This window comes from Microcebus murinus, chromosome 4, assembly GCF_040939455.1.
Source record: "Microcebus murinus isolate Inina chromosome 4, M.murinus_Inina_mat1.0, whole genome shotgun sequence".
NCBI lineage: Eukaryota > Metazoa > Chordata > Mammalia > Primates > Cheirogaleidae > Microcebus > Microcebus murinus.
This window is the reverse complement of record NC_134107.1, coordinates 81,903,096-81,918,744: the sequence shown is the minus strand read 5'-3', so window position 1 is coordinate 81,918,744 and position 15,649 is coordinate 81,903,096. Positions and strand designations below refer to the sequence as shown.

General features: G+C 35.1%; 1 protein-coding gene across 1 annotated transcript in view; it reads right to left on the bottom strand.

Annotated features, from left to right (window-relative positions):
* The window catches only part of ARHGAP42 (Rho GTPase activating protein 42), a 282,154-nt gene that overhangs the window by 60,400 nt on the left and 206,105 nt on the right, over positions 1-15,649 (bottom strand). The window contains exons 7-8 of the mRNA XM_012770559.3: positions 6,473-6,577; positions 3,413-3,542 (exon numbers count right to left, since the gene is read on the bottom strand). Coding sequence (XP_012626013.2) covers positions 3,413-3,542; positions 6,473-6,577 — 235 coding nt within the window. The remainder of the gene's footprint in view (positions 1-3,412; positions 3,543-6,472; positions 6,578-15,649) is intronic.

Sequence of the window (15,649 nt, the reverse complement as noted above, 5' to 3'; positions counted from 1 at the left end):
ATGAGAACCTCCAATGCCAGGCACTGCTAACGGGCCGTCACAGCTGGAGCATAACCAAAAAGGCATTTTAGAAGGATCTGCTGGAAGCTCCACATGGGGTGGATCAGAGGATGAAGAAGCCTGAAGGCACAGGGGGGAACAGTTACGAGGCCACTGCAAGAGTCTGGCCTGGGTTAAGGCGGTGGAGGTAGAGAGAAGGTGTGGGGTCAAAGGATATCAAGGAGACGGAATAGACAGACTTGACCCCAGGAAACAGAGAGGCAATGGAGCTAAGGATAGCCTTGACTTGTGTAGTCTAGAAGAGTGAGTAGTATTATTAAGAGAGACAAAAAAAAATCTCAGCAGAAAGGTCAGTATCATAAAGGGCTTTATGATCATTTCAGAATGACCCAGAGGAGAATACAATAAAAGATACCAACATTGTGCAAGTATATAAAACACTGTGCTAAATTCACCAGTGTAACCCTCAAGTTATTAAATGGCCTATACTTACAGACCATTTGAAACAAAAGTTCAATGGCTTGAGAATTGACACGTCAAGGGATGGAGTCACTACCAAGTAGTGACTGAACACGACAGACTCTAAGATTATGTACAAAATAATTTTGGTAGGTAATCTAAAGCTTTTTTGTTTAGAATAAAATACCATATACCCACAAGGATTTTAGTAACTATGTAACACCTAGAAAGAACTCAAAAAATAAAATATCGTCAGACCACAATGAATAAAAAAATCCTTTCAGCAATAAATGGTGCTGGAAAAAAATAGATATCCATATGCAGAAGAATAAAGAATTAGAGCCCTAACTCTCCCCATATACAAAAATCAGATCAAAATGGATTAAAGACCTAAAATCTAAGATGTGAAACTATGAAACTACTACATAAAACATTGAGGAAACAACTCCAGAACATTGGTCGGGCAAGGATTTTTTGAGTAAAACCTCAAAAGCACAGGCAACCAAAGCAAAAGTAGACAAATGGGAATTCATCAAGCTAAAAAGCTTCTGCACAGCAAAGGAAATAATCAATAAAGTGAAGAGACAACCCATAGAATGGGAAAAAATATTTATAAACTACCCATTTGATAAGGGATGAAAAATCAGAATATATAAGGAGATCAAACAACTCAATAAAAACAACATAATCTAATTTTAAAATGAGCAAAAAGTCTGACTAAACATTTCTTAAAAGAAGACACACAAATGATTGATAGGCATGTGAAAAAACTGCTCAACATCACTCATCATCAAAGAAATGCATATCAAAACTACAATGAGATAACATTTCACCCCAGTTAAAATAGCTTTTATCAAAAAGACAGACAATAACAAATGCTGGTGAGGCTGTAGAGAAAGGGGGAACCCTTCTACACTGTTGGTAGGAATGTAAATTAGTATAGTTACTATGGAGAACAATATAGAGGTTCCTCAAAAAACTAAAAATAGAACTACCATATGATCCAGCATTCTCACTACTGGGTATATATCCAAAAGGAAGAAAATCAGTCTATCTACCTTCACTCCCCTGTTTACTGCAGCACTGTTCACCACAGCCAAGATTTGGAACCAACCTAATTGTCCAACAGTGGATAAAGAAATTGTGGTACATATACACAATGCGATATGATTTCGCCTTAAAAAAATGAAATCCTGTCATTTACAAAAACATGGATGGAACTGAAGGACATTATGTTAAGTGAAATAAGCCAGGCACAGAAAGACAAATATCACATGTTCTCACTCGTGTGTGTGAGCTAAAACAAACTGAACTCATGGAAATCTAGAGTAGAAAGATGGCTACCGCAGGATAGGACAGGTGGTGGGGAGGGGAGGATACAGAGGGGACAGTTAATGGTTACAAAAATACAGTTAGATAGAAAGAAATAACACCTAGTGTTTGGTAGCATAATAGCGTGACTAAAATTAACAATAATTTATTGTATATTTCAAAATAACTAGAACTGGAATGTTCGTAACACAAAAAACTGATAAATGCTCGAGGTGATGGATACCCCAATTACCCTAATTAGATCATACCACATGCTTGTACCAAAACATCACATGTGCCCTACAAATATGTACAGCTATTATGTGTTTATAACAGTTAAAAATTTATAAAACAAAAAGAAAAAAATCTGTAGGTGTGAGATGGCAACTCCTCTACCACTTGTATGTTTACTGCCCTCATTGTCAATAAATTCTTCCATTTGGCCAAATCCTGTATTGATACAAAACGTGAGCTCCTCTCAAATGTTCCCTCACACCAAGGCCCTCAAAATCTGAAAGAACTACTTAAAAATTTCCTTAGAGTCCTAAGTCAAATCTTACAAATGAACCAACGAACTGGTAATTTTTCAGGAACTAAGGGGTGAAAGCTACTTACTATGCTCTAATTATTCAATAACTAAGCAGGTCATTAGATTCATCATTTTAAGATCCAAAAACAGTAGACTGGCCAGGGTAATAGTTATGGGAGAGAAAATTCTGGAACCCAGATTGCCCGAGCTAGCATCCCTTTACCAGCAAGTTCATGCAGTAATAAATGCTTGGTGAGCCTGTCAGATCAAATCAAATTTGCTTATGTACTGCTACCCAAAAATGAGGATCACCTGGATATAAAATGTGCCCACATTTTAGTAATCATGCTGCATGTACAGTATATCAAAAGCCTTTCACATTGGTCTGTGATGGACTGGGAATAAACATAATTGTTCATCAAAAGCCATACAAGGATGGTGCTTTAGGACGTATCTGGTTTGAAACACAGAGTTCATTTAGTCAAAATAGTCAAATTGGTTCCACTTAATGACAAGTAACATGGAGGAAAAAAACGCCAGGCATACAAGTTTGAATGGCTTTTTATTAACTTTTGTGAGAAAAACTTTCTTAGTGTGAGGCAATTATAATAGTCCTCTATTGGGTCTGGCACTTATTTGCTAACCTCAGGAAGTAAAAAGTGTCAATCTGACATTACATAATTGCCAATTTCACTCCTGAAAACTGACAGGGCACAGAAATAAATGAAATAATGTGGCTAGGTGGGTAAAAACTATTGTCACAGTCAGCAGGATGACTCATCCTGATAAAGGCTTTGATTTTCAATTTTACATGAAGCTTTACATTGAGATTAGGTATAACAATTAAATTCTAAAATGGAATTCATGTTACTGTATCCTCAATGAAGACTGTAAGTTCCAAGTCCAACAATATACCAACTTACACATCCTGATGGCAAAGTATGGAAAAACATCCCCATTTTGGTGGTGGTAGTGGGAGAGCCCACTGAATATGATAAAGCTATAAGGAATTTCAGTGTTCCTACTTGAAGGAAATAATACTAATTAAGTCACACCTCATGGAAACAGAATGTTAAATCATAAGAGACATGAAGTTATGTCCTGGTGACTCACGTTTCTCCTGGACGTAAAGATAGCCTTCCATCGTCCACTGGCTGGGGGGTCTGTAGTCTTGGTTGGCAGACTTCATCCTCTGCATCAACCGCTCCACCTCTTGTCGAGTGCTTTCAAAATTATTCCTCGTCTTAAGTAAATAAAAACAGCAATTTCATTCAGTGTTTCTTACCAGGTTTGAGGAACTTCCAGACGAAAGTTTCATAAATGCAAATGATACAAAGAGAACCTTGATTCCTTTAGCACTATTCACCACATCCATGACCCTGCAATGTTGAGTCCTGTGGTCTGATTTTGAATTGCTTTAATGAATACTTCTCTGAATGACCTTCTGCGTGTTTTTCTCTTTGAATCTATGTGTGTGTGTGTGTGTGTGTGTATGACTTTCTTCCTATTTTCACACTCCAATGCTATTATGTGGAGGTAAACTATGTCAATTAAAAATATGGGGGCTCACACCTGTAATTCTAGCACTCTGGGAAGTTGAGGCAGGAGGATCACTTGAGGTCAAGAGTTTGAGTCCAGTCTGAGCAAGGGCAAGACTTCATCTCCACAAAAAAATAGAAAAATTAGCCAGACATGGTGGTACCCGCCTGCAGTCTCAGCTACTCCAGAAGCTGATGCGGGGGAATTGCTTGAGCCCAGGAGTTTGAGGTTGCAGTGAGCTATGATGATGCCATTGCACAGGCAACAGAGTGAGACCTTATCTCAAAAAAGGTGGGGGCGGGGGCAAAGTAAGATACATTAAATAGAATTTGAATTTCCTAATACCTAAGATACAAAGCAGATACATAGGGAGTGAATTTCTTTTGAGAGAAAAAACAAAACAAGCTCACATATTTTTGATATATGTGGCACTGAACAAATCATGAAAACAGTTCACCACCATTGTATCAAAGGCTTTTTTGAAGAAACATCATGTAGATCAGTTTACTAACACAGGTATTAAGAGGTCAGTGTATAAATTGACTCATAAAAATCAATAGCTTTCCAAATTCTAACTCCTTCTGTTACAAGAAATAGTTTACTCACTTTATATCACCTTTACTTAAGTTAAGCTATTGAAAGAATCAGGCTTTTCTCTCTGAATATTGCCTTTGCATTCAGGTCACATCACCTCAACAAGACATTTCTGAAAACATAATAATCATCACCACCTAAGAGCTTATGCCTCATAATAGAAGAACTGAATCTCAAAGTAGGTTAGGAATATTTTGCCACTTTTGCTATTTGTCTCTTCCAAACATAAGGATCTGAAATTTTTCTAATTCCTTATTCCTGTCCTGTTCCTGTATCCCAGGAATCTTAACATAACTGTATGTAAGATGGAAATAAATCATAAAAATATTTTAGATTTTGTAATTTTAATATTTACTGAAAAAGCCTCAATAAATTCTATATTAAAAACAATGGAATAAATCAAAGGTGAAGTCGATTCTGCTAAACAATCTAAGTTAAAATAAAAGCTAAAACTCAAAACACAAGTAGAATAAATCTCATATTTCTTATGCAACACTCCAACTCCATAGTTTTATATACTGGATATCTCCACAATGGCAAGAATCAGATGAGCAGAGAAACACAAGCTTTTTATAGAAAATTAAGGGAAAGTTTTTCGAATTATTTTGGCTATAGAATGCTAGACAGTCAAGGTTTCGGTTACAGAAAAATCTTATTATTTGTCAAGCTTCATAATGCAGAATGGGCTGGCTGAAGCATTATATATGAGTGTGCATATATATAAATGTGTATGTTGCTAAGCATTTGAAAATCAGAATTTGTATAACTATGCAATCAGAAATTAAAAGGATTAGACAACTGTACAAAATAAATCCTGATACTGATAGAGAGGCTGTTTGGAAATGATTCTCACTTATGCTTTAAAACAGTTACAAAACCACATTCAAACTTATTATTTGAAAATAATATATATCACATATTTTATACACAATTTCAGAGAAAGATATGACATTTAGGTGTTAAAGTATATTCCCTTCATTTCACAAATATAGAAATGCTGCCCCCTCTCAAAAAATAAGACTTGTCTAAGATCTCACCAATGTTTTATTTTACAGCTTTACTGTGGTACAATTAACACATACAAACTATACATAAGTAAGATCTACAATGTGAAATATTTTGATATATGTATACATTGTGGAATGATTACCAAAGTCAAGTTAATTGACATATCAATCATCACATAATCACCATTTGTGTGTGTGTGTGTGTGTGTGTGTGTATTTGTTGAGAATATTTAAGATCTACACTCTTGAGGCAGAAAGATTACTTAAGGCCAGGAGTTGGTGACCAGCCTGGGCAACATAGAGAGACCTTGTTGCTAAAAAAAAAAAAAAAAAAAAAAAAAAAATTAGCTGGCTTTGGTGGCACATACCTGTAGTTCTAGCTACTCAGGGGGCTGAGGCAGGAGGATGGCTTGAGCCCAGGAGATTGAGGATGCAATGAGCTACAATTGTGCCACTGCACTCTAGCCTGGGCAACGAGTGAGATCTTGCCTCAAAAAAACAAAAAACAAAAAAAAAACTACACTCTTAACAAATTTCTCGTATATAATACACTATCATTAACAGTCGCCATGCTGTACATTACTTCTCTAGAACTTATTCATGCTCTATCACCTAGTAAATTAGCAAGAACTTTGGATGAAGGCAAAAGTTTCCAAACTTCCAGGTGACCACACCTGAGTAATATTTGCTTCTATAAAATTTGTTTGTATACATTTTTCTAACATGAGATTAGCGGGGTTTCTTTTGTAGTGGTTGTTTTTTGGTGTACTTTCAATTAGCAGCTAGAAAATAACTTTTTAATATGTTTATAAAATGGCTTTCCTAAATTATTTTTACTGTACCTAGAAAAGTTTTATTTTATATTTTTCTTTTTATTTTTGATATTTATTTTTCTTCTTTTTCTATGTGTTAGTCCTCATATATACCTATAAAAGTTTCTGAAAGATTCCAAGATTTGACTTGGCTATAACTTAGTAGCCCTGTGATCATCAGATGTGCGAAGGAGAGACAGTAAGAACAGGTATACTCTTACATTCTGCAAGTTGAACTGCAGCTGTTGCTTATATGGTGCAAATTCTTGGGCAAGTTCATATCCCTCGTGGTAAAAAGTGAACAAACCCTGAAGGAATGACAAAAGCTGCAACGATAAAGAGAAAAAAAGAAACCATGAAAACTTATTTCAAAAAAGTTGATCATCAAATGTAAAATATTAAGGAAATTATATTTCATTCTAACTCCTCAAGTTCTTACATTTTCGATCCCTTTGTTTGGCAAGGCAGGTGATAGATTTATGGATATAAAACAGAAACCACAAAAGCACTTCTATTTCCTTTTTGGTAGACAGTGATCTAATTTTTGAGCCTGATCATGAACAGTTTTCATGTTCACTTCTCAACTCTTCATATGCATTGAAGAAACATCTAGAAGAGACCACTAATAAGGAGGATGAAGACCAAAGTGGCATAGGTCCTACCCTAGAAGAGCTTCTGATCAAAACAGAGAGATAAAACATGTGCAGATAGAAGGAACACTAAACCAGTAAATCACAGATAGGAAGTACTCAAGGGAAGAAGTAAGAATTTGGCCAGATGAAATTGAGAAAAAATATCACAAGGTGGCAGTAGTGTTTTGGATATGGAATAGACAGCATGCTAGCAAGGTGTGGGAAGAACCCAAAACGGAGGAAACAGTTGAGCAAAAACACGGAACTCGCTAACACAGGTCTTTCAAACCAGAGTTAGAGTAAAATTTTCCTTAGAAAATCTGTGGTCCTCGCCTTTTAATCCCCAATTCATATGTGCTTATTTATGCTTTTACCCATAAACTTAAGACTGGCTCTCCATGGAATTGACAGGATACAGTTGTTTTTATGGAATAAAATATATTGCAAAACACTTGATTTAAGTATTTGCATTTGATTCACAGAGATTTTATTCCATAGACTTATCCCCTCAACTTGATCTCTCCTGCAACCACTTTCTGCAATGAAGTTAAAAAATATTTTTGAAAGGTAGCTCATAATATGTCTGCAACTTATTATTTTAAATTTAAAAAGACACACAATTTGAACCCATTTTCCCATGTGAATAGCATTCTGCCACTTCCTCTGTCTGGGGAGGCGGGGAGGAAGGACTTGGCTTAGCCCCAACTGGTATGTGTCTTAACGATTTCCAACAGATAAACACTGGTTCTGTCTGAAAACAATGACCTAGTGCTTTTCTTCCCATAAACAAGTCAACTTCATACAATGTTCATTTCAGAAAGTATATATATCCAAATCCTTTTTGTTAAGTTGTTATAGTTTAAGGACTTTTATTCTCTTGATCAACAGTTTCTGATATTTCGCCAAAAGGTATTGTTTGCCATTTTAGAATTATACTCTCAGCTTTACATCAACATAATAATTATCAAAATTAAATATTCAATAGCCTATCTTAAAATCATGCTATACTAGTCAAATTATCCAACAAAATATATAGTCTGCATATACTACAACCTAAGTAAACCAAACTCCAGCTTAAAAATACCTTTATCAAGGGTTTGGATATGTAGACAGAGCTTTTCAAAGAGAAAATAAAGTATTTTTGAAAAATATAGATAACATTAGCTCCTGAACATCCAAATAAACAGTTTATAAAGTTGTTAAAGAAGTATTTCATATTTTACCATCTATAATTAGTCCACAATTAAACCACCTCATTATGAACTGGATGCCACACAAAGCACATGCTATTTTAAAATCAGCATATGTACAAAAATTAATTAAACTTGTAAAGAAGATATTTTAAGAATATCTCTGATAAAGCTTTCTACAAAACACCTAATCCCCCGAGATCCATCTTTTCTAATATTCTGAGTGCTCAGAACATGGGAAAAAGACAAAGCGCATTGATATTTCAGAAATATGAACATAACCACTCAGAATCATACCTAGAGTATTGCCAAAAAATACTAACAAATGGTGAATTGTAATCTTTAGGTCACAGAGGTTTATGATAATTTGAATTGCTTGATCATGGCTCAATGCCCCAGTCCTAAAGTTAAGTTATAGGTTGAGCATCTCTAATCTGAAAATCTAAAATCCAAAATGCTCCAAAATCCAAAACTTTCAATATCACAAGTGGTAAATTCCACACCTGACACCTTTGCTTTCTCATGGTTCAATGTACACAAACTTTTTCTCATGCATAAAATTATTAAAAATATTGTATAAAGCTACCTTCGGGCTATGTATATAAGGTATATATGAAACATAAATGAATTTCATGTTTATCTTGTATCCCCATCCCCAAGATATCTCTTTATATATATGCAAATATGCCACAAACTGAAAAAATTTGAAATCTAGAACACTTCTGGTCTCAAGCATTTCGGATACAGGATACTTAGCCTCTCACATGAAGGGTCTCTTAATGCCTAAAGATTCACTGAACTCCTTCTGGGTCCCCTAACTAAAAATCTCTATGAAAGTATTTTGATGTGGATTTGGGTGAGCCAACATTTTCCATTGAGCTGTGCTTTTAAATTCCTAACTATGTTTAAAAAGTAAGATTCTGGCACCTCCTTTTATTTAATTACTCTATATTCTCAGCATTTCATATGCAGCCAACTTCAGTCAAGATGAATATAAATCCATTGGTGGCCTCTAGCACAATTCAGATTCACTTAGTAGCAGACAAATATGTTTTAATCACATAACACATGCTGAGCACCCACTAGGAAATGTACAATTCTATGGAAGGTATATTTAAAAAAAAAAAAAAAAAAAAGAATCACCCATTTTCCTTTTGTTCCACATCTTTGGAAGCAGCTTTTGGGAAAGTTTATTAGAGAATTATGAAATAACTGCCTCTAGGTGGCAGCAAGGTTAAACTTTTTTTACACTTGAATAGGTGCTAGTTCATTTTATCCTCCATAAAATTCCAAGATACTAAACCAAAGGATTTTAATTTACTAGGATAACCTGAAAACATTTAAGAACTGCATTTCCCACATGTCATTTTCTTTGGTAAATCTGCCTGATTGGCTGGGATGTTCCAGAAAAGACTATGATCTCAGCTTATCTTAAAGAAAATATAACCTTTAAAATAATAACCCCAACAATAATAACTACTACAAACTACTAACTAGACAGTCTAGGTTTTAGTACTAAGAAAGTTCCTTTTATCATCAGGAAAATCTCATATAACACTTTATTATTCCCAAAGGTTTTAGAACCAAATTATTATTTGTCACTCTAATAACTTAACCAAAAGTAAAAATTGATATTACGTTTGCAGATAAATAATGTTTTTTAAAAACCCATTATAAGTCAGCAAAAGAACAAATATTCATAATTCCCCAGCCCATTAATCACCAGATAATTAACTAAATAAATGCAGTATGGATGTGACATTTCTAAAAGTTTCAAGCCTGAAGTTACCAGTGCTAATGTGATTGGCAAAGAAAAGTAAGAGCTACGTAAACGGTTGAGGCTAGCATGGCAGTGAAAGGAAGAACCTTGAAATAGTAGATGCATTGTTTACAGATAACTGGTGCTCAAACTGAGATGTAAATACTCTTATAAAGATGTGATCCTACCTGTTTGCCCTCTTTTCTTACTGATAATAACCAATTATTACAATTGATAATTTTCTTTAGCCTACTAAAATTCCCAAAGTGGTAGAGATGTGCCAATTGCCCAGAACAATCCTGCCAATCAAGCTCAGAATTTGTTCTTGAGTTTGACGGAGACCTTACAATCCATTTCTACAGAGTCCCTCCACCAGCCGTACCAACAAAGAAAGGCTGGTTGTCAAACATAAATCAGTAAACATCTCTGACCACTAAAAAACTAAGCATAAGTCCTTATAGCCTAAGAAAGTAATACTCCCAGTCCACAGTTAACATCTCATTTAATGATGAAAGACTGACTGCATTCCTTTACCCTTGCTCTGACCCCAAGATCTGGAACAGGACAAGGATGATCACTCTTGACACTTCTATTCAATATTGTACTTATATGCTGCAGTCAGAGCAGTTAGGCAAGAAAAAGAAATAAAAGGCATCAAGATGGGGGAAAAAAAAGTAAAATTATTTCTATTTGGAAATGCCATGATCTTACATATATAAAATCCTAAGGAATCCAGGACAAAACTACCAGAACTAATAAACAAGTTCAGCCAGAATACAGATACAAAGATCAATATATAAAAATCAATTGTATTTCTATACACTTGCAATGAAAAATCTGAAAATAAAATTAAGAAAACAATTCCATCTGCAATCATTTCAAAGGGAATGAACTACTTAGGAAAATTAATTTAACAAAACAAGTATAAAACTTATACTCTGAAAACTGTAAAACACTGTATAAAGAAATTAAAGAGGATACAAATAAATATCTCATGTTCATAGAATGGAGAACTCAATATTGTTTAGATGGTGCTATTCCCCAAACTGATGTACAGATCCAACACCATCTCTATCAGAACCCCTGCTTACTTCTTTGTAGTAATTGACAAGCTAATTCTGAAATTCATATGGAATTGCAAGGGACCCCAACCAGTCAAAAAAGTCTTGGAAAAAAAAAAAGTAGGAAGATTCACCTCTTGATCCCAAAATTTAATACAAGGCAAATGCAGACATATTAGTCAGTGGAACAGAATTGAAAGTCTACAAATATACATACACATACTATTGTCAACTGATTTTCAACAAGAATGGCAAGAATAAAGAAGAATCTTTCTGACAAATGTTTCTGGGACAACTTAATAGCCACATCCATCATGAACCCCTACCTCATAGCACAAACAAAAATTAACTCAAAATGGATCGAAGACCTAGATTTAAGATTTAAACTATGAAACACTTAAGAAAAAAACCATGAGAATAAATCTTCATGACCTTGTATTTGGCAACAGAATCTTAGACACGACACCAAAAACATAAACAACAGTAAAACATACAAAGTTGACTTCAATGTACTCTGTCAAAAAGATTGAAAGAAAACCCACAGAATGGGGGAAAACATTTGCAAATCACTTAACTAAATGGCTTGTATGTAGAATAAATATCTTACCATTCAATAATAAAAACTCAAATAACACTCACTTTAAAAATAGGCAAAGAATCTGAATAGATATTTCCCCAAAGAAGATATACAAATGGTCAACAAGCACTTGAAAAGATGCTTGACTTACTAGTCATCAGGGAAATATAAATCAAAACTACAGCTAAATATAGCTTTAGACTCTCTATGGTGGCTGGAGTCAAAAAGTGAGATGATAGAAAGTACTAGTGGAGATGTGGAGAAATCGTACTTAACTCCTCAAACACTAGTGATGGGACTGTAAAATGGTGCAGTTACTTTGGAAACCAGTCTGGTAGGCCCTCGAATGGTTTAAACATATAGTTATCAATGATAGTAGTTCCACCTCAAGAGAGATGAAAACACACATTTATACAAAGACTTGTACATGAATGTTTATAACATTATTTATAATAGTCAACAGAGTATTAACTGATAATTGGGCAAAATGAGGTCTAACCATACAATGAAGTTTTATTTGGCCCTAAAGGGAAATGAAGTACTGGTCCATGCTTAAACACGGATGAACTTTGAAAACATTAAAGACCATGTATTATATAATTCCATGTATGTGGAATATCCAGAATCGGCAAATCTATAGACACAGAGAATAGATTAGTGGTTGTTTAGAGTTAGGGGTTATGGGCTATCAAAGGACTGATAGCTAAACGGTATGTTGTTTATTTTTTGAAGCAATAAAAACACTCCAAAATTTATTGTGGTGATTGTTGTATATATCTGTAAACACACTAAAAATATTTAATTACATACTTTAAATGGGTGAACTGTATGGTATATGAATTAGATCTCTAAAAAGTTGTTTAAAAAATAAAAATAAATACTTCTCATACACAGAGCACCATAATGCACTAAAAGAAATCAAAATCTTATAAGGTACAGTTCCATCCTCCACATTTGGCCCCACAAAGCTCTAAGATTGGAAAAGTAGGGCAAAGCCAAAGCATCAATTTTCACACTGTACAAGGGTCAGGCCTGGGAGTTCAATCTGTAGTCTTTGCAATTCCTTACTTGGAAGAAACATAAACATCTTAAAGGATAGCTTCAAACATCAGAGGAACGCTTTAAAATGACTAAAGAGTGCTTTAAGGCTGCGGTCCCCAACCCCTGGGCTGCGGACAGGTACTAGTCTGTGGCCTGTTAGGAACTGGGCTGCACAGCAAGAGGTAAGTGAAGCTTCATCAGTATTTACAGCCACTCCCTATCGTAGGCAACACGACACAAGTTCCGCCTCCTATCAGATCAGCAAGGGCAGTAGATTCTCATAGGAATGCGGACCCCTACTATAAACTGCACAGGGAGGGATGTAGGTTGACTGCTCCTTATGAGAATCTAATGACTGACAATCTGAGGGGAAGCTGAGGTGGTGACGCTAGCGCTGGGGAGCAGCTGCAAATACAGACTATCATTAGCACAGAGGTTTGACTGCACAATAAACATAATACACTCGAATCATCCCCAAACCATCTCCACCTCCACCCTTGGCCATGGACAAATTATCTTCCATAATAAAAAACTGGTCTCTGGAGCCAAAAAGGTCAGGGACCACTGTTTTAAGGCTAATGCATAGATGTTCAGAAGACTTGATTACATGGAAATGAAACAACATACAAATCTAACCAAATAATGAGAAAGTTGGAGATAAAAAAGAGCCAAGGATGGCAAGTGGCCAGTGAACAGTGGCTTGGGGAGACAACCTTAAAATAGGATGATAAAAGAAGGATGGAAGGACAAATGAACGAACAGACAGACACGTGTACTGATTCAATTAATAAAACAAAATAACAGCCGTATGTTGCCTCAGCAGTGAAAACACCATTGGAGTTCCTGAAAAGATGGATTCCTAAGCATTCAAAAGGATAGAATTCAGATGAAGTGGCCTGAGGTAAACTTTTGTGGTACAAGAACAGAACTATTGAAGAACAGCCAGCTTATCTTTACAGCTCAATGGGAATTAAGAGGTACTATAGCCAGCAAGGTGATAAAGTTCAGCAAAAGCTGCATGAATGATTCCTACCAGATGAATAGCATGCATTTTTCTCACTTTTATAAACTTCTATTCATCCTCTACCTGCTATTACAAATTTCAGGTTTTCTATAACAGTACCTAAAACAAAATCCAAGGACCATTACTGATTTTTATTTAAAATATGAACTGAGGAGAGCTTTGTTACTTCATTTTTATAGAATTATTGCACTTACATTTTAAGCAGGATAGAAATTTAAACTTTAGTCCTACAGAGTTTCCCAAAAAAGAGGACACTGTGCTGTATACTTTGAGTTGCTATGAATTAAATTTTCTAAATTAAAGCGAACCAATACTATTGAAAAAAAGAACAAGAAAAGGTTTAAACTTTCAAGACCTGTAGGTCTATACACTCGCTGATTGACTTATTTTTTTTTTAATTCAGCAAGTAGCAGTTTAGTCTCAAAATTATTTAAACTTTTTAAATTTAGAGACCCTGAAAAGTATTTTATAGTATGCCTCAGGATATAAGAAGCTAAAAGGTATTAGTGAATTAGGTGAAATTTTCTTCAGGAAAAAAAAATTTAAAGTTGAATTTAGCAGTCCAAAGAAAGAACATCACAAGCAGTATATTTCAGTTTATGTACAATGATTTACTTCATTTTCCTTATTAACTTTAAACATAGTACAGAAAGACTAAAGTGAAGTCTAGAAAATTACTATAATATAAAAATGCTGTTAACAAAACTTCCTCTAGGTGTATATTTAGAAGGTTAAAATTAAAGTGAGTTTTTGAAAAAGCAAATTGGGCTTTCATTCATAATGTTCATAAATGTTTACTCATATACAGGCATAGTGACAGTGACCGTTCACACCAGCTGACACTTATGATACATCAGTTACTGTCTGTGCTGTACCTGCACTAGTTGATTCCTACCACGATCTTTGGAAATACATATGATTTTTATCCTGGATTTACAGATGAAAACCTGAGATGGAGTTTATAATATGTGCCAGTTTTGCACTAAAATGTGGCACCAAATTCTATCTTATTCCCACTCATTTCACTATCATATTTTTCTGTCTCTGCTTCCCAAAACGGTAGTATTTTCTTACAATTTTAAGGAGTTAAAATGTCTAAACAGTTAAACTTTCTAGGGTGATTCATTTTATTTGGCCAGAGCAAGTATTAGGAAATACTAACTTCTGTAGTCAAGCAGCTGCTGAGGCAGTAAGTGGTACCATACCGTGACTTCAGACTTGGGGTCTGGGTTCCTGGCTGTCGACCACTTTAGGTTTGTGGCTTCCGGCAACTAACAATCTTTCGGACTTAGCTTCCCCATTGAACAACTACCTAATAATAATGCTGCTGTGGGATTTATGTGAGATAACACAGAGAAAACATAGAACATTTAGTAGTTGCTCACAAAACAACAGTCCCAACTAAGTGTTCTCAAAGGATACAACCAAGACACACACAAGCTCAAGCTGCATGAACCATAAAGAAGCTGAGTTATAAAAAAAAAGATTTAGTTTTCTAAGCCACAAACCTTTATGTACCATAAAGTGTTTCTTACACCCCCGGGTTCCTCCACTCTTTTATTTAGGTTACTCATGTTCAGAGTACTTCTCCAGCTTTTTCTTCTAATTGCTCAAAATTCTCATAAATTCCAGGCCACTCTGAGGACTGGGTGGATCTTACAACCGTAAGTCAGGAGATGATATTTCTCCCTCTCTGATCTCTTTCCCCTATTGTAGACCTGAACTTGTGTGCCTTGTTGGCCAATCTGAAAGTTCAACAGAATCACTGCTCAACAAAAACATAACGTGAGCCACAAATGCAAGTCAATGTGTAATTTTCTAGTGGCCGCATTTAAAACAAAACAAAACCTTAAAAAATAAGTGAAATTAATTTGAGTAATTTAACATAATACATCCAAAATATCATTGCAACCTATAATCAGTATGAAAGAGGTAGAATGAGATATTTTACATTGTCTTCACAGTAAGACTTTGTGATTTGGTGTTTATTTTATATTTAAAGCACATCTTAATCTAGGATTAGCCTCACTTTCAGTGTTCAATAACCCAAATGTGCTACCCATACGTGGGAAGTTGCCACCCTATAGGATAGTGCATGTCTAGAGATCACCAGT